The sequence below is a fragment of the Leiobunum rupestre genome, chromosome 1 (assembly GCF_980474605.1).
Source record: "Leiobunum rupestre chromosome 1, qqLeiRupe1.1.hap1, whole genome shotgun sequence".
Classification (NCBI taxonomy): Eukaryota; Metazoa; Arthropoda; class Arachnida; order Opiliones; family Sclerosomatidae; genus Leiobunum; species Leiobunum rupestre.
The window spans coordinates 78855024-78879475 of NC_143384.1; the positions used below are offsets into that span (position 1 = coordinate 78855024).

Genomic DNA, 24452 nt, shown 5'->3' on the forward strand with positions numbered 1-24452 from the left:
AGGTACGGTTTTATCAACTATAATCACTATGGGATTTCTGGCTAGTAATGGAAATGGACTATCAAAACTCTTATTTGACATTGAGAATTACAAAATTCCACAGCGTTATCCATGTTTTGTGAGATCTAATTGGATACGTCGTAAACCATCTCACAAATGCCGCGAACAATTCCTGTTTGCGCTAGTCTTGTTAGGAGGAATTTTGCATACATTTCCTCAGTTAATATGGTTTAAGGAAATAAATTTTTCCTTTTACATTAAGACATTTATGTACAACTCCACTTTATTGGCTGAATCTCCCAGAGTAGTTCAAATGGGAATGACATTCTTGGATCACATCACTTATCATTTCATCTTGTCCATAAATTTCTTCACATATGTAATAGTGTGTTATTGTGTGGAACGAATCGAAGAGATATGTGTAACTTTTAGGCAGTTGATTAACAATGAAGCTTTTAAAACCAATACGAAATTCAATTCTCGGTTAATATTGGATCAGCACCATTCTGATATCCTGGAATTCATTTACAGATTGGATAAAATATCTGGACTTTTATACTTCACTTGGGTTTGTGAATGGATGTGGTCTCTTACAGTCAACACCCCTATACTTTTTTCCTCCTGTTTTATATCCACCACTTTAGTTATAGTGACAACCATATTGGAAGTGAGTCGAGCTTTAGTGTGCTCTTTTATTGTGTCTCATAAACTGGCTTTAATCGCTGATCAAAAGTACTATTTTCTCGTTTCCTATCAACAGTTCATGAACACAAGACAAAATTCATACAACCTAGATAATAACTTACATGATTACTATATGTTAACCAAATTTAACACTGGGAACTGTTTCCTAACACTGAACAACCTGTTAGTCATTACTCACACTTTCGTGAATAGTTTGTATTTAAGTGTTTTCGCTTTCATGGTTTTCACCACTCAAATGTTACAACAAATAGAACAAAGTCCACTTTAAGAAATATTATTTACACCACAGAATCAATTTAAAAATAAGGGTAGAATATAAAATATTTGTCCCCAAATCGAATCAAGAATACATCAGGCCCACGATCAAACTTGACTTAAATACTGCTAGCTGTAACAGTTTGAATCAACCTAATCGTATCCTATGGAGGATGCAACACGATTAGGCTAAACTGTCACAAGTTAGAGTTCGGGCCAGACAAGTTTTATATGTATAAATTATGTCACGAATCGAATGTGGTAAAAACAATGACCTTTATTGTTTCTTAATATAACAATTTAAACGAGGAATTAAAAACTTACAAGATGTGACAACCCTCCTTGATGCGCCATTCCTCTTGGGAATCAAAACTAAAAAATTATAAAATTGCCACTGGGCTTCGAGAGGGGTCAAGATTAACGAACCAAACACTGTCAGCTTGACAGTCTCTTTTTCTTCTGTTCAGCAGCCAGGACGCGGTGCTTCGTCCGTAGCGCCTTTTTATCTGCGACGAAGCGACACATATCGTCCTGGTGGCGAATGAGAGAACAAAGACTAAATAATAAATTAATATGGCGATGATAGCCGATCTGGTCGCCATCTGTGACCGGATCGGTTACACTGCAAAAAAATAAAACAATTTTACGTTTATGAATTTTATTCACATGACACATTTAGTTAAGTATAAAGTTTTTTTTACAAACAGCGAATTTTTAATATTAAATACATGGTTGTATAAGATTTAAGCAAGTTACATGTAATAGCAAGGAACTAAACCACAAGCTTATAATAATATCCCACACATCAGTACTTTAAAAAGTGCTTCGAACTGATTATACAGTGTTTAGTCAACTTTCTTGGTTACTCACGACTGCAGTTGTTATCCTAATTTCTGTTTATTATATATAAAATTGAATAATAATTATTTTACAGTATTTATGACAACAGGTTATCGGGGATTTTAAAAAAGAAATGGAATAGTCAACAATCTATTCAGAGGTACACATTTGCAGAGTAAACATAAATTATGTTTACATAAAATGAAAATTCCAAGAAAAAAATTATGGTTTATCTTTTTATTATATATTATTAAATTTCCAAGCAAGCAAGCAATGCTACTAATAATTCAGATCCAGTACTTAAGTCATATAAAAAATCGAATTTCATTGATATTATTCAAGATGTTAATTTTTTAAAGCAAATAATTTTGAAAGTTAGTTGTAAACTATATTTTTTTTTATAAAATAAATTTTATCAAATTTATTTACAGTCAAAATATCTACCAGTATGCAATTAAAAATTTCGAACATTATAAAAAACTAATGGAAAATAATGGACAATTTTTTAAAGGGAATTTTGCTAAAGGAAATCCAATTTGTTAGAATTTTGCTATAGTTTACATTTTTGTTTAATGTGTATAAATTTTAACTCCCTTTTCTAAACTTAGCTTTAGGTAAGTTAATATAAAAGCAGCATTATAAATTTTGGTATAATATTAAATGGGAATGTTTTCCAAACTTTAATACATTAATTTAAACTATTAGTTACAAATAGGAGCCATATAAGCATTTCATTAAAAAATTTGTATATAAATAAAAATTTTAGTAATAAGGCATACCATATGTTAATGTAACATACAGATTTTTTGTGCATAAAGAATATACAAAAATATACATATCATAAATAGAAAATTTTAAATGACTAGAAGCAAAAACACGTTCAAATAGATAGTGGTCTTCTATCACCTAATAATATCAGAACCATTACGATAAAGCTTATACACGTACCTAAATTATGCGCTTAGCTAAATTTAATTACACTTCACACTATTAATTTACACAAAATTAGTAGGAAAAGCCAAAAAGAGTATCAGGATATGTTAATTCATCAACTCATGTAGTTGGTCAAATGTTGGGAGAGTATAGTACCTGTCAAATACTTTTTAATAAGAGCTGTTACTTGGAAGAAAACAAAAAATGTGTGATAACAAGCACAGTTGTTGATTTAGTCAATTTATGTCGCCTTTTCCCTATCAATAATTGTTGGAAAGGCAATGTGAACTAGTTAAATTTTTTAATTTATCTTGATTAAATTTAATTATAACTAATAATTTAGTTTGCTCTGAATTTGCATAACTACAAACTACTTTTACAAATTTCATAAATACATTGATGCATAAAAGGAGATGTAAATCAATGATATTCAAAAAATTCATCCGATCAAACAGAGAAAACAAGTGCTCTCCAATATTCTTTGTTAAAACTATGGGATCCAACATTTACCAACCAGCCACAATAACAAGAACTCATTTATGTTATTGAGAACAAAACCTAAAGACATTTGAAGAACTTGGAAATAAGTTGATGTTAAAATAATTATATTCGGTTGTGTTCTACTTGGTAAATAAAATGATTAAAGAAAAACCCAGTGAAAGTTTTTCGTAACATTTTTTCGCCACCCCTCAGCATCATACTGTATTGTTAGAGCAATGCTCAGTATACATCTTTTATATTATACATTTCAGTTTTATAAAAACGAATTATTCTAAAAAACCTAACAGTAGTGAAACTGTTCCAAAAATTACAAAATTAATCGCGACTTTCCCAGGGTTTCCCCTTAAATTAAAAAAAAATAAAAATTATTTATTTTAAATTAACGACTCAATTAGAGTTTAGCAATCTCTGAACATACCATTTCTCATATCAAATCACCAATAACTGGTCTCTTGGGATTATCCACCTATCATACAGCGAATGGCTATTTATTATTATCTGGTTATCGTGCTTATGTTTAAAATAATCAGGTGCAATGTTACAAAATTTTTTAATCCTTTACAATAGGTTAGTTAGACATATATGAATTTGTGATTCTGATACTAGAGGATGGGTAATACTTCTAACCACTAATGTTCTCAGTTGCGTATACTTGTGTTCTTGCCATGTATAAAACTACATCATGGATCTAAATTTCTATAAACATCAACTGTGACAAGTCTATTTATGCATTTATATCAAGGGAATGGTGCGTTAAAATGTCTACTGATGGTGCTAAATTTTTGCAATCTTCTATAATTCAATTGAACTTCATAATAATAGTTTTTCTTTCTAAACGAAAGTATGCTTATAGTTTTGAGAATTGGTTTGATTCCTATTGCAACAATTGTTTAATTAATTTTGTGTATAAACTGCGTCTCCAAAAGTTGTAACAAAAATATAAAAGTCCAAGTGTTTAAGTCGCACTCTTTGGGGCTGATAGTGCGGTTTCAGAAAAGAATGAATCCAATCGAGTAGCTCAGTTGTAAAAGTTTGGCATTTATAAATTTTTTACAAATTGCTATTTAACTTAGAAAAAGTTCTGTAATTTTACTTGGTTTTTAGAGATAAGGGAACAAAATATTGGTGTACAATTTCATTGAAGTTGTTAAACACACGTAGCTCAAGAATTGGGCTTATAAATGCCTGTTATTTTCTCATTTTGCAGGTACTATACTACACAAATTTTGATTTGTTACAGCTGGAAGCTTTGTTATTTTTTATCAGTAAAGTGCATTTCAAAATTAAAAAGCGTGGCTAAGCTTTTCATACACTAATGAAAATTTAATAAATATAGAGAACTACTATAAAAGTATTTAAGTAAAAATATTTAGGACATACACTACACCACTTTAAAATCGAATTTTATATATTCTATTCCTACTAGTTAATTTCACACACTATATATTTCACTGTCATGGCACTATTACTATGAAAGGGTTCGATTAATTACTTAAAAAAAATTCATACCTTTCATAAATATCTATAATAATATTTATAATTTAAGTACCAGTATAGTAAATAAAGCTATTATATATATATCGTCCAACCTGTAGAAAATAAGTACTCAGTGTAAATTGAAACCTAACTTTTAAACAACCATTTCAAATAGAAAAGGTTGGCCTTGATAATAGTTACAAAGCACAAAAGGTTAATTCTTCAATATAGCATCTTAGAAAAATAAAATTGTGCCCAAGAAAACCTATATCTTGTACGTACTTATCAAGTTCATGTTGATAGGAAAAGAGGAACTAAGGTATTCTAGGAATTGATCAGATATTTTGCAATTTACTACTACCATATTATGTTAGAATTATCACAGTTATTTGAACAATAACTATATTAAGTACAAAAGCACAGCTGCAATATATGAATTATAAACAATATATTTGATCTCGATATTACGATTCACTCGGCAGGTGGAGTTTTACACAGCAACCACAGGATTGTCAGCTGAAAGTAATAATATGAAATGAATACAAAACTCAGTTTAGAACAGATTTTAGTACTTGAAAAAAAATCATTGCTTCAATAGATATTAGAATGCCCAAAATTAAAGGAGTTACGTTGCAAAACCATTTAAGGCATCAGAGAAATATTCCAGCAAGAATGGGCTTACGGAAAAAGAGAGTCAATGATAGGTTTATTTACATACATGACTCAATCTTTCATTCAATCTCAATTCCTTTGTTGGCATTACGGTGACGCTATAAAATTGTTTTACAAGAGCTTAGGCTCCTTACCACTTCTCCATTATACATAAAAATAAGTAGGATTCATAGTATTGTACCAAGCCCTACTCTGAGCATTTGCACCCTTTATAAAGAATTGTTTCCGTCAACTAAAAACCTTTTGAAATTTGTTTTGTTGGCAAATGCTTTTGTTCTTCCCATTACATTAATTAAAACCAAAATTTTAAGTTAGGTAAAACAGAAAAAACAGCCTATAAAGTTTCCAAGTTTATCACTGAAATCCTGAAGTAAGGCTGGAAAAATTCCAGAATATGATTGGTTGGATATGCATCAACTACAAAATTTTTACCCTGATTTTTCAAACATTGGTATGGTCCTTCTAAACCTGGCATTTAAGACAGTTGCAAAGTGTTTCAAATTACTAAATAACCTGTAAACCAAGTACCTATACATGTTGATAGCTATATAATTAGCAAATGAAAATACCATAATTTCTTAATTAATACATGTTCTAAAATTTTTTAAACCTGAGCTTCCACAAACAAAATTCAATTGTTTAATATTCAAGTTTATTCAAACGAAAATGCTAATGTAAGGATATATTTGGGTTAAGCCAAAAGACGTGTTCAATAAATTGCAATTTGAATAAATCTCACAGAGGGAGTGTGTAAAAATATAATCATATGTGTCACTGGAAGATCATTTTTGAAATAGAAGCCCTCATAATAATCAGCAAGGCAGCACCTTAGGCCCAAGCCACCTAGACTTTTAATGCCTTTAAAAAAGGTGGCCGGGTTACAATGCATAAAAGGGTAGTGGCCAACCCTTCATACAACATGAGGCAATAGCTCCTTACACTAACTATTACCGTTAACCACAACATGCTTCTATGGAATCGGAAATTGAAAACCTTGGGGAAAACCCCTCTAACCAGTGGGGAGCCAGCTTGCAAACTCAACGCAGTTGTTTCAAGATCTTTCCCAGTGCCAAAAGCTGGAATCGAACGCGGCTACTCTTACAGCGAAGCAAAAGTGCTAACCAATCCACCACCGTACTTTAAACAATTTAAGTTACATTTGTAATGCAGGGACTTGGCTATAGTATGAAAAAACCACGGTGTTGTTTTTAGGGGGATTTCTGGCCACAAGAGGGCGTTATGTGCCTAACCGGTTTTGGCAGAAACTACCCCGTATAAGAGGAGCGGACGGATCCATGTGGAGGGCAGATTGTTGCAACACTCAGTTGATGTGACAACACTTTGTAACAGATTATTTAAATATTAAAAGCCTGTGCAATTCAGATAAACCTTGGTTTTTATTGACATTACCCCTAAAACCCACGTGCGCTTGTACATTAAGTTAGAGATGTGTTTCTTTTCAAAATTTGAAACTATTTCATGTATTTGACCTTCTAGCGTGCTATCAGTGAACAATACCGATTCAAGCTTATTTAAAAGGCCTTGAATGGCATATTTGAGCATACAATGAAATTTTTACTGTGTATATATTATAGAAACTAAGCATTAGAATAATGGGCAAAATACCAACACAACAACATACTTCGGAAATTTTTTATACTTAAGACGATACTGAACATTTCTGTGTCAAAATTATTTTGTTGAAATGATAATACGCTGAAATGTAAATTTGGTAAAGTTAACATTTTTTATACCGTTACTTTTTGCCAAAATTTGGCCCACCTAATTGTCGTAGATGTAGCATTTACCAATTTTCATTTGTGGAAATGGTTCAACTTGCGTAAGCTAAATTTTACAAGTTTTTACATGGTCAAGGAGCAGGGAGTGCAGATGCTTGCTGCTTTAAAAAAATGCCCAAAAAAAAACAATTTTCCCCCAGACATTTGGCGCGGCTGCAGAACATAACTGTGGCCAAATATCCCGGGATAAAAGTTTCCTTTGACCTGAAGGAGGAAGGGCCCTTTTAGCATGAGCCAAAGTCCTTCTACACGTGGACCCTGGTTTCAGGATCTCTGAAGTGAAGGGAATGGTTCACTGAAAATTGCCTGAAATTGGGGTCGTATTCAAGAGCAGCATAACTTTACCAACAGTCAGTATAAATTAAGTTTAAATGTGTGCGGGCGCGCTGCACCACCCAAATTCCATTCTTGCTAATCACGATGGGCTGCCTAACAAAAAATTATTTCGTGTACCCTACCATACCACAAATGGAAAAAGGGTTAGGAAACGTTAGTTTAAAAAAATTAATACCTCAGTGTATTTTTATTTCTGCAAAATAATTTTAGACAGTATCGTCTAAAGCATCAAAAAAAGGTAAAAATAAAAAAATCGGATGTGAGTTGGTGTGTTGGTATTCAACCTATAAATTTATTCAATCGGCTCGCTGTAAACTATCGTATTAAATAACAAAAAAAGCTATTAAATATTAAAATTTTTCGGCCAACTAAACATAAATGAGCTAACAAGCAAAGAAATAAATCCACTGATAAATACCGCAAAACGAAAGTTCAACTGTTCTGACAAAATTGAGATAAATTTAATATTTACTAGAAGTCAAGAAATTTCCCATCTTCAAGTAAGCAATAATAATTCCTCAGTTTCATCACACAAGAAATTTATAGTACAAAATAAAAAATAAAGTATTTCTATTGCTTTCACTACAGAACTATACTAGATGGCTCTGCATTCTTAAATGCTTTTTTTAAGCAAAAGCTAATTTTAATTTATACTTTTGCATAAAAACCGGGTAATGATGGTCCAACCTACTTTTACACGTGCATCTAGTTCATAAAAGTTTTGTCCAAAAGTAAAACATTAAAAAAGTTGGAAATCAAAATTTATAGCTGCCATTCATTTTGCCAACTTTAAAAAGTGACCAAGTAAAAAAGATTTAGGGAAGAAATCTTAACTTTTAGGGAAAAACCAGAGTAGTATGGTCAAAGAACTTCTCAATATATTTAAAAGATCTCGAGGAACTAATACAAGGGTTCTAGCAGTATTTGAAGTTTTTCAACTAGTACTAATTTTAAAGGATGTAAGCTTATTGTAAAACTGATAGCCAAGCAGAGAATTTTGGGTTTAGTGTTTTACGGCAGAGCAGCAATTTCAAAAAGGATAGGCCTACCTTATTAGGGTTGTGATGAACCAAGAAATTTGTCACCACACATGACTTTCCTAGCATAGAAACTGGAATTCACAGAATTTACTTCTTTCAGTAAAATAGTAGCCAGCAATTTAAAAGGTTTCTGCTTCTCTTTATAATTAATAAGTCTAATTTTAAGGGTGTGTGAATAATAAATATAACAAAAACTAACCACTTGGCATAAAATCAGATGTAGATAGTAATAGATTAAAAAAGTGTAAGCTTGCTTAATACGAGAAGATGGTTTTAGATATGAATAATAGAAAAATTTGCAAGGACTACTAAAGCTATGTAAGCGATAGGAAATAATACGAAAATATATAAATTTAAATATAAAATTTTTCTATTTAATGATTATTCCAAACAGTAAAATAATAAACATCTATATTACTGCAATTGGGCGAAGTTATACAAGATACACGTTTAATAAACATCAGAGCCAACTCCTAGTAAAAAAATTCTAAGAAAATCATCAATAGTGCTATTTCTCTGAGAGCAGTATGCACGTTATAAAACTAATTGCACTGCAAGTTGACAATTAATATTTTGTCTAAGAGATGGCCAGAGCTAACATTAATTTATAATTCCATGTATGACGCTAATTACTAAAATTTACACAAACATTTTACTGAAATTCAGTCGCAATGACTCTATTAACACTATTAAATTTTCTAGTCCTATGCTCTTTTGACCTAAGATTTACTAGCGACTTTTAATGCCTTAAAACAGGTGGCCGGGTTACAATGGGTAGGAGGGTGGTGGAAAGCCCTTCATGCCACGCGAGCCAACCGCTCCCTACACTTGATTACTATTACTGGTAACCTTAATAGATCAATATGGCGAATTATTGAAAAAAATTAGATAATATAACTAATCACAACTGATACAATAAACGTTTTAGGCTGTTTAATCCTACAGTTTTCGCAGAACCAACCATTCTGACCAGTCAAGCAACATTTCAACATTTGTCAGGGAGATCCCACATTATTGTTCGTAAAATGCTTACATGAAAATATCTCAACCTGCCAGTAATGGTGTTTATGGCTCTGTCCCTAAATTCAATTTTTCAATTCAGAGTACTCACATCTGTCTGTTTGTTTTCCATTAGAATTGTTAGACATCACTAGAGTACGTTGACTATCCGTATCATCGGTTGGCATTGACTTGATGTTTACATCAGAGCCTTTTTCAACTGGAAAATTTGACAAAATAAAAGTTATTCCCAAAAAGTGGATTACAAGAGTGACGAGTATGACAGTGGTTTGATTTGTCAAGTAGTTTTCATTGATCATTTACTTTTAATAATAGGCTGCAATTAATTGTACAAATAATACATGCAACAACTTAAAGGAATCCACAAGCCTCATATGTTGAGTGTTAACTGAGAGAGCTAGAAAGGCAAGTCTTCAGCGACATACAAGAGCATCAAAAATTAAATTTGGACTGGCTAAGCTAGGAGCTAAGATTTTCCACTTATGTGTAGGGATGCACCGATATATCAGCCTTTTTTCCCAATATCGGCATCAGCGAAGCCGATATTGGCCGATACTGGTATTAGAAAAACTTTTTCAGAAAAAACATTTAAAAATAATAAAATTCTCGATTAGCTAATGATAATATTCTATTTGACTGGCCACACCACGTACGCCAGACTTCAAAAGCTAGATCATTTATTTATTTTTAGACAGTGGGTTATGAGTGTAAACAAATAAAAAACTACGATATTGGATTTGTGATGGAAAATATGTATCACGTAAAATGAAAATAAACATTCGGATATGCTCTTGCAAACTATTTTTCATGAAAAATGAGAATAAAATGGTATGACAGTGTACTGAACCGTCTTTTACAATGATTTTATCATATACAATACGATTATGATAGATAAAACTTGGTTAATATTGGCCGATATATCGGCTGTACCCATATCGGTGCATCCCTACTGGTAGAACCCTTTAGCAGAAAAACATGCCAAAATTATCAGGCAAAACTTTAAGCTTCTTAATTTTACATTTTCCTCTAATGTGGAGTTTTATATAAAAAAAATTAAACATTTTTCCGGTATTTCAAAAACTTTCATTTTAGCTTAAAATTTGCAAACTATAACTGGAATTTATAAATCATTATTATTCATTTTAAATTTAATATAACTTTAATGATGCAGTTTAATATTAAAATCATAAATTTTTTACTTAAATTCGTGATATAAGTTCACTATTCATTCTTTAATGCAATAAAAAATTATGATATATATATACATATATTTTTAAAATTGGCCTGCTTTGTGATGAAAATGACAAAACACTACAGTTCCAAAGACGCACTTCCAAGCTTTTAATTAGCAAACCCTAGAAAATCTACATTCTCTTGTTTATGTATAAAACTCACAACAATAATCAACCAGATTATATTCTAATTAAACCATTTTCAAAAAGGGAATTTATTGCACAGTCATAACATACGTGGTAGCCGCGGATAGAGGTTTTATAGAATAGCAGAAAATACAAAAAAAACCTATGCAATAAGAGTATAAAAGAAAATGGCATAAAACTATGGCATGCCCATCCCTGATAAAATGAAAAAATCTAAAAACTTAGATAGTTTTAACAGAGTTAATTTAATATTCAAATGTCAATGATTAATAATATTTGTATAAATAAGTTTTAACAGAGTTAATTTAATATTCAAATGTCAATGATTAATAATATTTGTATAAATATGTTAATTTGTTTAAATTTAATCTTAGATCCTTTTTAAAGCAGTGTAACACTGAAAAGGATATTTAAATAAAAACCTTTTATTATTATTATTGTGTAATATAGTTCTTTTTATAAAGTAACATGGCTTTCTGGTTTTGATGTGACTCTTACGTTACAGTCTTTTACTTTTACAAGTCAAGACTGAGCACAACAGCATGAGGAATATAGGTTTTTCTAGCGCGCATGCAAAGAATACACTAATAAAGCCGTGCCTTGTGACGTAAGGGCAACATTTAAACAAGTTGGTCCAGTTTTAATTTATAAAATCAACTATTGTGTATACGTAAAGGAGTATGCAGATGACTATAGAAAAGGCTGGTATTCCCTTAATGGAAAGATTCAGCTTGTTTATCATGATCATATAAAATAGAATAATTAATGTTTTGAGTTTTTTCAAACACAATCTTCTAATAAGCCTAACCTTACTTTAATTGTCCAAGATTTTATCATTATTTACATTATGCACAGTTCAGTAATAAGCATGGCCATACATGCTGATTCAAATAAGAAAAACATACATGAAAAAATTACATTGCAATGCATTCAATTTAAAAAATATTAAGGAATAAAAATAAATAACAAGCTATTATTTATAAGAACAGCTCGTAAACACCAAAATAACAGAAACATGGTGCTTTGATGGAAATCTTACCCAATGTAGGAAGATCAGCTGTATATTGCACTCTACAAGCTGAGTACAAGGGACATTTTGACCAAAAGCAACAGACGATAATTATTACTGTTATTAAAACTGATGTCATCGTAACTGACACAGCAATAATAGTTGCCACACTTAAAATTAAAAATAATTTAGATATACGTTAGTGCCCTAAATGGATAAATCTTTAGCTAAACTGTAATAATCAATATGCACAGTTATGTTAACGAACTCCTGCCAAGAAATCGTGATATACTTAGATTCATAGTTATAATTCCCTGATTTTTACAGTTTTACCCTGATGTTATATAAACTTAATTTTTAGTTTCCTTTCTTTAATAGGCGGTTAAATAAACCCCTCTGTCTGTCTTGCCCCCTATTGAAAAATTCTCTTAGACCTATGCATAGAAAATTTTCAGCTTTGGCAGTATAAAGAGAAACCATAGACAAACCGGTTATATGTCCTTTCCCAGCAGCACAAACTCTATAACCGGCTATGAATGATCATTTATTTAAACGACTATTCCCTGATTTTATAGGATCATTTTTCAATTTCCGCACTCTGTTTACCCTGAGCCTGCTCTCTTTTATTGAATATTTATTTTGGTTTGATAGCTTTATTACTAGTAGGTTGTGTCTGACACTGCAAGATAATACTTGGAGTACTTAATTCCAAAGAGCTTCAGAGAAACATTTTTGTTCCAATTCATGGTTAGAATAAAGTACTCTAATCTTCAAAATATTTTAAAATTATTGCTCTCTAAATTGCGATGATCAAATGACCAAAATCTAGTGATTGTACAGCACTACTAACCCGACCTGGAATGTCATGAATCCCAGGGTTTTTATACCCAACAAGTGGTTAATTTTTGAGTCAGGTTTCAAAAACGAGTTTGGCAAAAGTTATAAAACATTTTTTCTGTAAAATCTGCTATTTTTGATTATTTTGTAACATGAAATTAATAAGACCCACCTCTGACATGATTTTTTAAAGTTTTCTTTTACTTAACTTGAATTTAAAATATCACAAAAGGATCCCCTCCTAAAATCCTTGCTGTCAAACAATAACATTCTACCAGACAATGAGACAAACTATTCATATACCATTTTGGGGAGCTAGCAAATGAAATGGGGAACTATCAACACAGCTCAGTCTATATCCAAAACATTATAATAAAAAATGGCTCTAAACATGTTGCAGAAGATAGCTTTTGAAAAAGAAGTCTTTATCAATTATTCAGTTAGATCCAACTTTTTATCCAAATAATGTAAGGAAAGTGTAGGATAGTACTCATACTGTAACCATTATTGTATAGTTATTGAGAACACTTACGTTTGATCAATTTCAAAAAAGCGTCTAGCAATTGGAGGGCAACAACTGGTGTCTGTATCAGAACAGCAGTCCTGGTCTATAGAGTCTGTTAAGGATGAAAGGCATTTTGTTGGCCTAGTTGAATTTTGTACTTCATCTGTACAATTCACTTGACCTTAAAAAAAATTGTGTATTAAAAGACAGAAACACATAATACAACAATTCAATAATTATTTCTATTAGCACATGAATCTCAATTTCAATGCACACAGTGCAATTCATTATAAAGGACCAGCATTAAGCTTAAAGTTTTATAATTGATGTGCTCTCAAATCAAGGAAACCATGTTGAAAAATATTAAATGGTTATTTAATAATTAAATTTTATAAGTTCTTGTCTATCATCATGGCTACAGGTCCAAAGCATGTGCGTGTCTCAATATAGTTAATCTTCCATTGTGTGGCTCTGCAGGTAGGTAAGCTATAGGTGAACCTTTTTAACAGAAAATAGACAGCCAATATTTTGTGGGAATGATTGAGATGGGAATGAAAATTACATGCAAACAGTAGCATCACAAAGGGTTTCCTAGGGGGGACGGCATAATTCTATTGTTGAGAGGGGGGGACTGAAGCAAACAAAGAATATAATAATAATAATAATAATAATAATCAGATGAGCGAATATCCAAGGAACCACACAGGCCTAAGTCAACTAGTGTATTGTGAAGCCAATTACCGGTGGTTGGGTTAAATTGCGTAGAGGGTGGTAGCCAGCCCTACAAGGCTTGTGAGCCAACACACACTATTACCATTAACCTCAGCAAGTTTTTTACGTAAAGGAGAAACCGAAAAACTCTCTACTCAGCATTAGTCCCCAAAACCCTGACCAAGTCCTAAACGGTAATCTTCCACCTTAATCTGCTAGATCCACAAACCATTCCTTTGTATTCCCTCCTTCCCTCTAAGCAATTATAGAGACTGTGACCCCTCTGGTTAGAGCCCCACAGCTTCATTCTGTGATCACAAGTCTCACAATGATTCACCACAATCATATCAGTATGCTCCACTGGTTCCACCATTCAGTCTTTAATTATCTATGCTAGAGTAAATAAAAAAACCAACAATCGCCACCTGGTCCTTTTCATCAATCTATATATGAGCTAACTCCTTAACTTCCTGAAATCTGTAAACAACTCCATTGTCTGCCATCCCAGATTTCCCTTTGTAGTCACGATTGTTCCTCCAAATATATAAGAATTTCCAACTCTTTTCCAACCGTCTTTGATAATGGTACTACCCTGCATCGATAACCAAGTATGGCCATAGCTGAACTAAATGTTTCAACCTGCCCACCAACTAAAATTTAGACCCAAGAAATTTCTTCTCCTTTAACCACCAATGGCGACCATGCATGTGGGCTATTATGGTTTCATCATATACTTTATAGCGTGTATGGAAAACTACTATTCAAATTTCTCCATTTCTTAATTAAACTTTATTTTAATACGTAAGTAATACCATATTAGACTTTTAAAATGTAAACAAGGAAAGATTTGGTGTACTATCTTGCAAGTTAACCTAAATGTTTCATAAGCCTTGGAGTGTCATTTCCAAAACGTGAACTTCAAATGTTAAAAGATAAGGGTTAAAATCTTATGAAACTTACATGTAACGCCTTCAAATAAAACAGACGAAAACAATAAACCTACAAAAACCACTGAGATTGATAACGATGACATTTTACTATTATTTATAACTCGAGGTTCGTTTCCACCCTTGAAAAAAAAACTTTGATTCGACATTCCAATTTTTGAAGCAGACGAGTCACAAAATCATGAGTCATACACAAAAGCCGTTCTGGAACTACTGCTAGCTCAACACCAATTTTGGGTTCGAATTGCCCAAAGGTTTATTTCGACGCTAACATAATTCTGGTTAAAATAATGAATCTAAATTCTAAATTAAAAATTAATGTATATGTTTAGTAGAGTTTTCCATTTGACTCCTCGAGATTCATTCTATCCGGAACCATCTATGACGTAATGGAACTCAATACGATTGAGGGCTTTGGAACACCCAACAAACTTGGTCCGACCGCTCAAGAGCTGGAACAAGGAAAAACTCTTCCATTTGAGATCGCCGCAATCAACTTTTCATGTTCCATTTGAGTGCTCTGATCAATAAATACGTGTTTCATTTATGACTCTCTAGAATTCTCAAATCCGATCTGTCGATTTCGACCAATCAACGGATCAACAACCAGTTTTTTTGCGTGTTCCAATCGGTTCGGTTCTCTCGGAACGATTTTTCGTGTGTTCCTTTTCAACTGTAGAATAAAGCGTTATTATTTCCCTTTTCTCTGTCGATCGGAGTAAAATCTATAAGATCAATGACGGATTCGGAATGAATCTCGAGGAGTCATATGGAAATCGCTATTAGTAATAACATATGTAACATAATCACTCAAAGTAGCATGACATGAGTATATTATACACTTATGGTAATAAATAGCTGAAAACTATTCGTGAGTTCTGAACCGTTAAGAGAACGGCCTAGGACTGAGCTGTGATGTCACGAAAAAGTTCTGGATAGTTCAGAACTTTTGTACGAATAGTTGTGATTCGAATTAGGATCGTACGATTTGACGTACGCAGCCCGATGTGCAGACGAATTTTAGAGATTTCAACCTTGAGTTCCGGCCAGTACTTGGTCTTGAGCAGGTACCATTTAGAACGGTTCCGAACCAGACTTGGAAATAGCGGGAGTCTTGGGGCCAATGGCTCTTAAAAAAAAATCAGGTGGCCCTTAAAATAAATCATTCGAAAGGGGTTGTGAGCCACCGGGGCTCCCAAATTAAATAAAAAATATATTTAACAAATATCATGGACATTTCTGGAAATTATTTTTTTACGGTGCTTCAATAAAAATAAAGTTATGGGGGGGTCGGGAGCCCGTAGGACCCCTGTTAAAAATATCACTATTTCCAAGTCTGTTCCGAACGGTTCGACAAGAGGTTCTTGTCTGCGAATAGTTTGCATTTGGGTAGTTCTAGAATTTTTTTTGCCGAATAGTGCGCATGGGGACTGGTTGAACGGTTCAGAACTCACGAATAGTTTTCAGCTATTAGTTAAAGAACGAAATGGTTAAAGGAAATCGTAATTTATTCATATTCAATTCGAAATTAAAACGGTTGGTATTATTGTCGCCTGCGATATGTTTCATAACCTTTTGTTTGTTTATTTGTATTATTTTGACCGTTAGTACCAGCTTTTTAAAGTAAGTAGATTAAAATTTAAATTAAAAGTAAAAAACTATATGGATAAAATGAAAAGCTTATCTCACGCTCTGTTTTTGACTAATGTCTTGAGAGTCGTCTGCTAGTATTTCGAGGATTCAAGGCATTGCAACGAGATAACTATTGTAATTTTAAGAAGTTCTTTTCTTTATAAAGTATTAGAATTACATTTACAAATAAAGATGAAAATTGAAGAAGTTAAAGTTAGCACTAAAACACAACGTATAGCAGCGCACAGTCATGTTAAAGGTCTTGGTCTGGATGAAGCTGGCACAGCTATTGCCATATCTGCTGGCTTAGTGGGACAAGAAATGGCTAGGGAAGCTGGAGGAATACTTGTGGATCTTATTAAAAGTAAGAAAATGGCTGGTAGAGCCATTCTCTTTGCCGGTCCACCTGGCACAGGTAAAACCGCGATTGCTTTGGCAATTGCCCAGGAACTTGGTAACAAGGTGCCCTTTTGCCCCATGGTTGGCAGCGAAGTTTATTCTTCAGAAGTAAAGAAAACAGAAGTGTTAATGGAGAACTTTCGTAGAGCTATTGGGTTAAGAATTAAAGAAACCAAAGAAGTATATGAAGGAGAGGTAACAGAGTTAACTCCTGTTGAAACTGAAAATCCATTAGGTGGTTATGGGAAAACAGTGAGCCACGTTATTATTGGTCTTAAAACTGCAAAGGGAGTAAAGCAGCTAAAGCTTGACCCTACTGTTTATGAAAGTCTTCAAAGAGAGAAAATTGAACTTGGGGATGTAATTTACATTGAAGCAAATAGTGGAGCTGTTAAAAGGCAAGGAAGATCCGACTCATATGCTACAGAATATGATTTGGAAGCTGATGAGTACGTGCCCCTTCCAAAAGGTGATGTTCACAAAAAGAAAGAAGTTATACAAGATGTCACCTTACATGATCTTGATTTTGCAAACGCTAAACCTCAAGGTGGTCAAGATATTCTTTCTATGATGGGCCAGTTAATAAAGCCTCGTAAAACAGAAATTACTGATAAATTACGTCGTGAAATTAACAAGATTGTAAATAAATATATTGATCAAGGTATTGCAGAATTAGTACCTGGTGTACTTTTCATAGATGAAGTTCACATGCTCGATATTGAATGTTTTACATACTTGCATCGTGCTTTAGAATCTACTATTGCTCCTATTGTTATATTTGCTACTAACAGGGGGCATTGTACTGTCAGAGGCACAGAAGACATAATATCACCACATGGAATTCCACTGGATTTATTAGATCGATTGATGATTATAAGAACCCTTCCTTACTCAAAAGATGATATGATTCAAATTATTCGCATACGAGCACAGGCAGAAGGACTGGAAGTTGATGAAGAATCGTTAAATTTTCTTGGTGATATTGGAAGCAGAGCCACTTTAAGGTACGCAGTGCAACTTCTTAATCCCGCAAGTTTATTAGCGAAAGTAAATGGCAGAATGTCTATCAAGAAAGATGATATTATCGAAATTAGTGACTTATTTCATGATGCAAAGTCCTCAGCAAAAACTCTCGCTGAGCAAGGTGACAAATATATGAAATAATGTTTCATCGTATATTTCAATATTTTGTTGCTTATCATAAGATTACCTGTACTACGGTCATTAAATGGTGTTAAATGTTAATTTAACACTAATGAAAATGTGTTCATTAAAAATTTTGTCACAATAAATCCTGAGTTTCATATATGTTTTTGTCATCTGTTGTAGTTAATATTTTTATCAGAAATTTGGTTCCCTTAAAATTTCATTAAAACAAATTGGCTTAAGATGACATGTTTCCCTTTAATATATTATTATTATTATTATTATTAAGGGTTAGGTAGTAGGGCCAGGCCCAACCTACGACTTAGACCAGAGATCCATTGTGCTATCTTAGCCATTTAAACCTGTAAAAGCCCCATCTTGGAAACAAAGCGCAGGACCTGCTTCGCCAGATGTTGGAAAGATCTCTTTGTTCCCAACCTGTCATACCAAGGTGCACAAACCTTTGAAAGGCATAATAAACAATAAAAATGACGTGAGAGGCAGTCTCCTCCTCTGCAAAGCACGATTTGCACATAGGACACCCAAAGATGCCTATTAAGCTGGTAATGACCACTTACTTTAATCCATATGTAAAATAGAAGTTGCATATTAGTGAGAGACTTATAAACTGCAGAAATTTTCTCTGCTCAGCAAATAATTTGCCATTATAAAATAAAGCATCTACATAGTGTCAGTTTATTAGCTACTATAGGGCTTTGTGTAAACTGGAAAATTTGGCAGTTAACTTTTAAAATTTCGTTGTGTTTTTAGGATTGTAAAATTTTGAGTTGTGTACCATATTTAATTATTAGAAAATAAAAGATGTCCAATACAAAAATCATGGTACCCCACTTATGTGTTGTACCTTCCCAAAAATCCTTGTGCCTCCACATTTAGGTGTAATTAAATAATGAAGCTTTAAACTTCAGAACTATTCAATCAATAAGGTTAGTCATATCATTCTACCTTGAATATTGAACTGCATTAGGTATTCAGACTACAATTGTGGGGAGGGGTTTGTTATTGTTATGACAGTGGTCATAATATTGAGTCGATGGAAAGCCTGAATCAAAATTAGTTAAAACGCACATCTTATAAGCCCCAGAATTTCAAAAGGGTAATGATATAGTTCTATTGAATTATTTGAAATACTATGTGTTTCACTCCTTTACAAGGCTGGTGAAATCCTTTGAGCTCTAATGATGTAAGACTCATAACAAAGGTAGTTCCAATAACTTAAGACTGATTTTTTTCCACATGGCTGCGCCACATTCTTTTCCTAAATTGTATACTGTCCTGATGAAGGCATTTCTGATTGTAATTAAATATCTAAAATCAATGATAGAATATACAGGTGTATATCACTCTTTTTCAGAATATACAGAACCCACATGTGGAACTCCCTTGGAACTAGACCCTGCCACTATGTCACACGCCTCTTTTCTTGCCTTTTATAACAGCTTGCCTAATAAAGATTGCACGCAAATGGTTTACCTTGTCAAAAATACACTCCTGCACCTTGTTATTATAAACACTAGTCCAAAGTTCCCTATTGTTAAAGAGCTGTCTACTACTGGCAATGTTAAAATAATAATTAAAATTTGTAGACTAACTTTGGTTCTACAAACAGCAATAATCAAACTTTATTCATTTACAACACATTGGTTTTATTCATTTCACAGGTTTATTACTTTTAATAGATATGATCATACTTTCTAGAATGAGGGATTGGGTATTTGTTTTTCTACAATGTTAATAACTTACTGGTATTTCAACTTTGTTTCAAGGATCTGATAATTGGTATGATATGACACAAAACACCTTTTACAAGTGGTACTAACATGAAAACATTTCATTCCTTAATTTATCTGTACATTTATTAGTACGACAATCGTTTTATTTGTTATGTATACTTTTAACTGAATGAAGATTTTTTAATGGTACATAGTAATGAAAAATACATATACTATTTATATGCAAAGTTTAAATAATGTTCTAGCATTTAGTTTAGACAAATTGTAAAGATTTGTAAAATTCTCTGAAAAAAAATAAACGTTTTAAAAGGCATTAGCTCAAAATGTTTTAACCATTGCAAATAGAAAATGAAAATCTATACAATATTTCAAGCAAAAACATTTGGACGTGTTTATTGTGAAATAATTTCAGTTATTTGTTGGATGGTGTATATTAAGACAAAGATACTCTATTAAGGTTCAGGAACATTTTACAAAATTCGAATTAGTTTGAGAAATAAACAATATTTATAATATTATGAATTATGGTTGATGCCACCTTTAAAACTGAAATTTATTATATAAATTTATCACTAATTGTAGAAAATCAGAGGTTATAGATTTCCTGATATCTTATGAATCATTTCTTTTAGCATCCTAATCAACTGGTCACAGATGTGGGGTAGTAATTACTTTTATACCATTATCCTTTCCTTAATAGAGTCCTTGCTTAGGCCGGAATTTTTGACAGATTTTTACTTTGCAAAATTTGGTTTTTGAAAATTCTTTACATCATTTAAACTGATAAAGCATAAAAAGTAAATGTGACTCTGTAATATACTGGTACATTTAAAATTATATAGCATTTGCAGCAATACCAGAGCTAAATGAACTTCCAAAAGAAAATTAGGTTCATTTATTTCTGATGATATAAGTGTATGAAAAATTTGTTATAGAACATCAGAGGTGCACAGATGGTGGCTTTCAATAAATGCAGCATAAAATGTGCCTAATTGGAGAAATGAACTGATGTTTAATTACAGTGTGGACCCAATTTGCTATAATTTTTCGTGGCATTTTTATAGGTTGTACGAAATCAAATTTTTCAAATACCGAATACCAAGTATACGTCACTTGAACAATATTTCAAAAACTATATACTGGTAGCTCTTAAATTTTCCTACTTTACACTAAATATTGTAGTACCAGCAAATCCTTAACTCATGTTTGAGACTGATGAATATATATTATACAAGAGGTTTCTATTTAATGAGGGCATGTTTCATTATTCATACTGTCTTTACAGAATTAAATATGGATGATACATTTTACTCTTTTTAGAAGAATCGATAGACTTTTAGATTGATTAACCTTGGAGTAAAGATATTAGGGATACTGATGATCACAGAACGCAACAATGATTGTAAAACTTAAATATTATACTAAATAGGTTGGAAAATTCAGGTGTAACATTTTTTCACAACCGCACGTAATTGATAACCCACCTATTCCTTTGCTTTTGTTCAACAGTGTTCTTTCCTGAAAGTAGATTTCATTTGGCTATTTTCAATTGTACATATGCTTTATTACATGTTCTCCTAATATCCTTTCTCTAAGTCTGAGTTCTACTGCATACTGCAGTGCATACAATAGCTCTATAAAAATTTACATCCTCTATGATATCAATTTTTATAAAGGAACATAACGTATTACAATAAAAGATTGCAGATGATTTGAGGATTCGAAGGTATTAGTGGGGGATTGTGATGATTGAAGGTTCAAGAACCACTGCATTGAGTCGCGATTATTTTCTATTATCATTTAACATTCATTTGAAGTTATTTCATTTTGTAGTTAATAATTTAAGGAAGACATATTATATACTGAAAGAGAATCTAGCTATGCGAGCGCTTCAAGTCAATATTAAATTATGAAATTCAGTATGCTTGCTGACTGTTATCCAATGTTCAAAATCACAAGATTCTAGTGATTAAGTTAAAAATTTGCAAATATATTTTAAGCAGATTTACTATTTGTACCTCTTAGCATTTTTCATGGAATTTTAATTTCATTACACTTGTTGTTAATATAAATCATCTTTTTCTGTTTCACTTAAAATTATCAATTTAATATACATAAAATATTTGGCTTTATTTTTTTACACAAGTATGCCATATTAACTCAAGTTGGCACAAAATTTAGTTTGCACAATAAACAATATTAGTTTTTAGTATCATTTTATCGTAATAGTTGAAACTATAATGTTTTAATTACTTTTAAAAATGTACTCTGGATATGTTACTTGAGCTGAGAAACATCCGGTTTGTTAATGGCAATAACAAAAGAATTATTTTGTAGCAAATGTATTACAGTCTTTAACTTCAATTGATATATTAAATATATTTAAAATGTACTCTATTGTGTCATCTTAATGGAGCACAAATTTTTCACCCTAAATTAATTTTTTGAATTTTTAAAAGCCAAATTATGAAGCTACTTTAAATTGAAAAATAAATTTGTTATTTCATTAAAATTGACAACTAAAGATGGTTGGATCTGAGGCTGCAACTTAGTATGGATTGAATAGCGATAAAATTAACAAAAATTGAAGCTTTCGAATCTACTGCTCATAAAGATGTCCTTTGTAATAATTTAGCTCAAGATTTTAAATTTTTTCATAATCAACAAAGTAAACAATGAATTTAAAGTGATGCTAAATCAAAATTAAGAGAAACTTGAAGATAATTGAATATTCCAAAGTAATGTTATAGAAGAGCTCCTATCATATACATTTAATGATAAATTGAAATTATAAAAGTTTCCTTATATTGAGGAAAGTTTATCAATTTAGTAATTCCCTGGCTCGTAAATACAATAAATACTTTTGTTAAAATAGCTAAAATGTTATACTGGTAGATTATAATAATTTATTGCTTACAGGTACTGACTGTCAACATAGTACGTTGCACATAGTGGAAGATTATAGTTACCATTTAAAAATTAACCACAGTATTGACTGAACCAGTCAGTCTAAACTCGGGGCTTGAAGAAACAAAGACTTCCTTAATACATTTGCGACAATTGAGTGCTATATTTTTTTGTTTAGGTAAAATACTACTTAGTAGTAACAGTGTTAACCTTTACAACTAAAGGTTTTCTATATGACACCTTAAAAGTGTGTAAAACCAACCACAGTAAATAAAACATTACAATAATTTCTGAACAAAATTGGCACATTAATATATAACAATTTAAAGAACAAAAACAGGAAAAAGCTACCTGAGTTAAACTAAATTCATTGACCTAATAAATGTTAAAAATGTTGTCCAGAGTGACAAATATCACTAATGAAACAAATATTACATGGCCTGCATTTAAAATTGGAAATCCCAATTACTGGTTCCAGTATTGTACTTCTGAAGTGGTAGAACAATAATTGGCACAAATTACTAATTGTTATATTTTAATTTATGTACTTTGTCAAATAAAATTAATTATATATTTCAATTCAAAAATATTTTATACAAAATTACAGCTATTAGGAGGTATTTATATATGCTCCTGCCACTATTCATCTATTAAAACCAAGTAAATAGCGGTAATCCGTAAACGTAACATTCGCACATCTGGACAACTTATAAAAAAAATGGCACAAAATGAATTTGTTTGAGCCATAATTATTAAAACCCTGCATATGGCTGTTGGTTGAGTTTAAAATAGTTAAAAGGAAATATCTCATTAATGAAAATGCAGTTAGCGCAAAATAACCTACATTAATATACAGGAAAATCTATACATATATTTTTTACTGTACACAAATATATATATTTATATATATTTAGATAATGTATTTTTTAAATATGTTTTGTTTATACTTGTCTATACTATTTACAAATCACAACATGAACAGTTTCACTAATGTACTTCAATTGAAACATTGTATATTTAGTTAAAATACACCAAGTTCCAGTGGTTACATTTTTTAAATTAAAATTGTTTAAAATTGTTAAAGTTGTTCTGTACAGTTAAATGGCACTAGCACACGTTTTTGAGTTCAGAATGTACATGTACTTAAAAGAAAATCACTGGGAAATCATTTTAAGTTTAGTATTTTAGATAAACACTAAGTGACTTCGACATTACTTGTTATTGGAGAGTACCTATCCTGCGTAGAATTAGGCACAATTGTCCGATAAGTATCTAAATACTCATTTTTGCTCTCTAACTCTTTCCCTTCACAGTTTTTTTCACAGTCTATTGTTGATGTTGGAGCTGACGTACTCCTTCCCTCTAGCTCAGTATGGAAGAGCGTCCTGCGACTGACTGAACGAGGGCTGGTGGGTAAAGTTTCACTGCTTACAATAGAAAAACTGCCGCTATCATTTGGAACATCTAAAATTTAAAAATAAATTTAAATTAACTTAAAGAGAAGATAATTCTCTTTTAGTTTGTTTTGCCCAAAAGCGTATTCAGTATTATTGAAAAAGTAACCTAAAAATTATATCTGAAATTTAACCGATTCAGTTCAAACATTTTTTCCTCCCTAAAGCTAAATAATTAACTCACTTGGCTAGGCC

At 31.8% G+C, this 24452-nt stretch overlaps 3 protein-coding genes across 6 annotated transcripts in view; 1 reads left to right on the forward strand and 2 right to left on the reverse strand.

Annotated features, from left to right (window-relative positions):
* Nucleotides 1–4615: 4615 nt before the first annotated feature.
* On the reverse strand, nt 4616–15094 carry LOC149966737 (uncharacterized). Of its 2 annotated transcripts, XM_090172317.1 has the most exons (6): nt 14979–15094; nt 13335–13488; nt 11996–12135; nt 9669–9776; nt 8567–8628; nt 4616–5226 (listed from the first exon to the last, which is right to left on the reverse strand). In XM_090172317.1, the coding sequence occupies exons 1-6, from the start codon at nt 15049–15051 to the stop codon at nt 5182–5184; spliced, it is 582 nt and encodes a 193-aa protein (XP_090028443.1). In that variant the 5' UTR covers nt 15052–15094; the 3' UTR covers nt 4616–5181. The 2 variants fall into 2 exon arrangements, with proteins under 2 accessions (XP_090028443.1, XP_090028453.1); XM_090172327.1 differs by lacking the exon at nt 8567–8628.
* A 1574-nt stretch (nt 15095–16668) lies between these two features.
* On the forward strand, nt 16669–18743 carry pont (RuvB-like helicase pontin). The gene has a single exon (XM_090154106.1). It carries the CDS (start codon nt 16790–16792, stop codon nt 18158–18160), a length of 1371 nt encoding a protein of 456 aa, XP_090010232.1. The 5' UTR covers nt 16669–16789; the 3' UTR covers nt 18161–18743.
* Nucleotides 18744–20033: 1290 nt separating this feature from the next.
* The window catches only part of LOC149966739 (uncharacterized), a 71936-nt gene continuing 67517 nt past the window's right edge, over nt 20034–24452 (reverse strand). For 2 of the 3 annotated variants that reach the window (XM_090154124.1, XM_090154132.1), the window contains exon 15: nt 20036–24267. In XM_090154124.1, coding sequence (XP_090010250.1) covers nt 23999–24267 — 269 coding nt within the window. In that variant the 3' untranslated portion in view covers nt 20036–23998. Of the gene's footprint in view, nt 24268–24452 lie in introns of all 3 variants that reach the window. The other variant, XM_090154118.1, reaches the window with a different exon arrangement.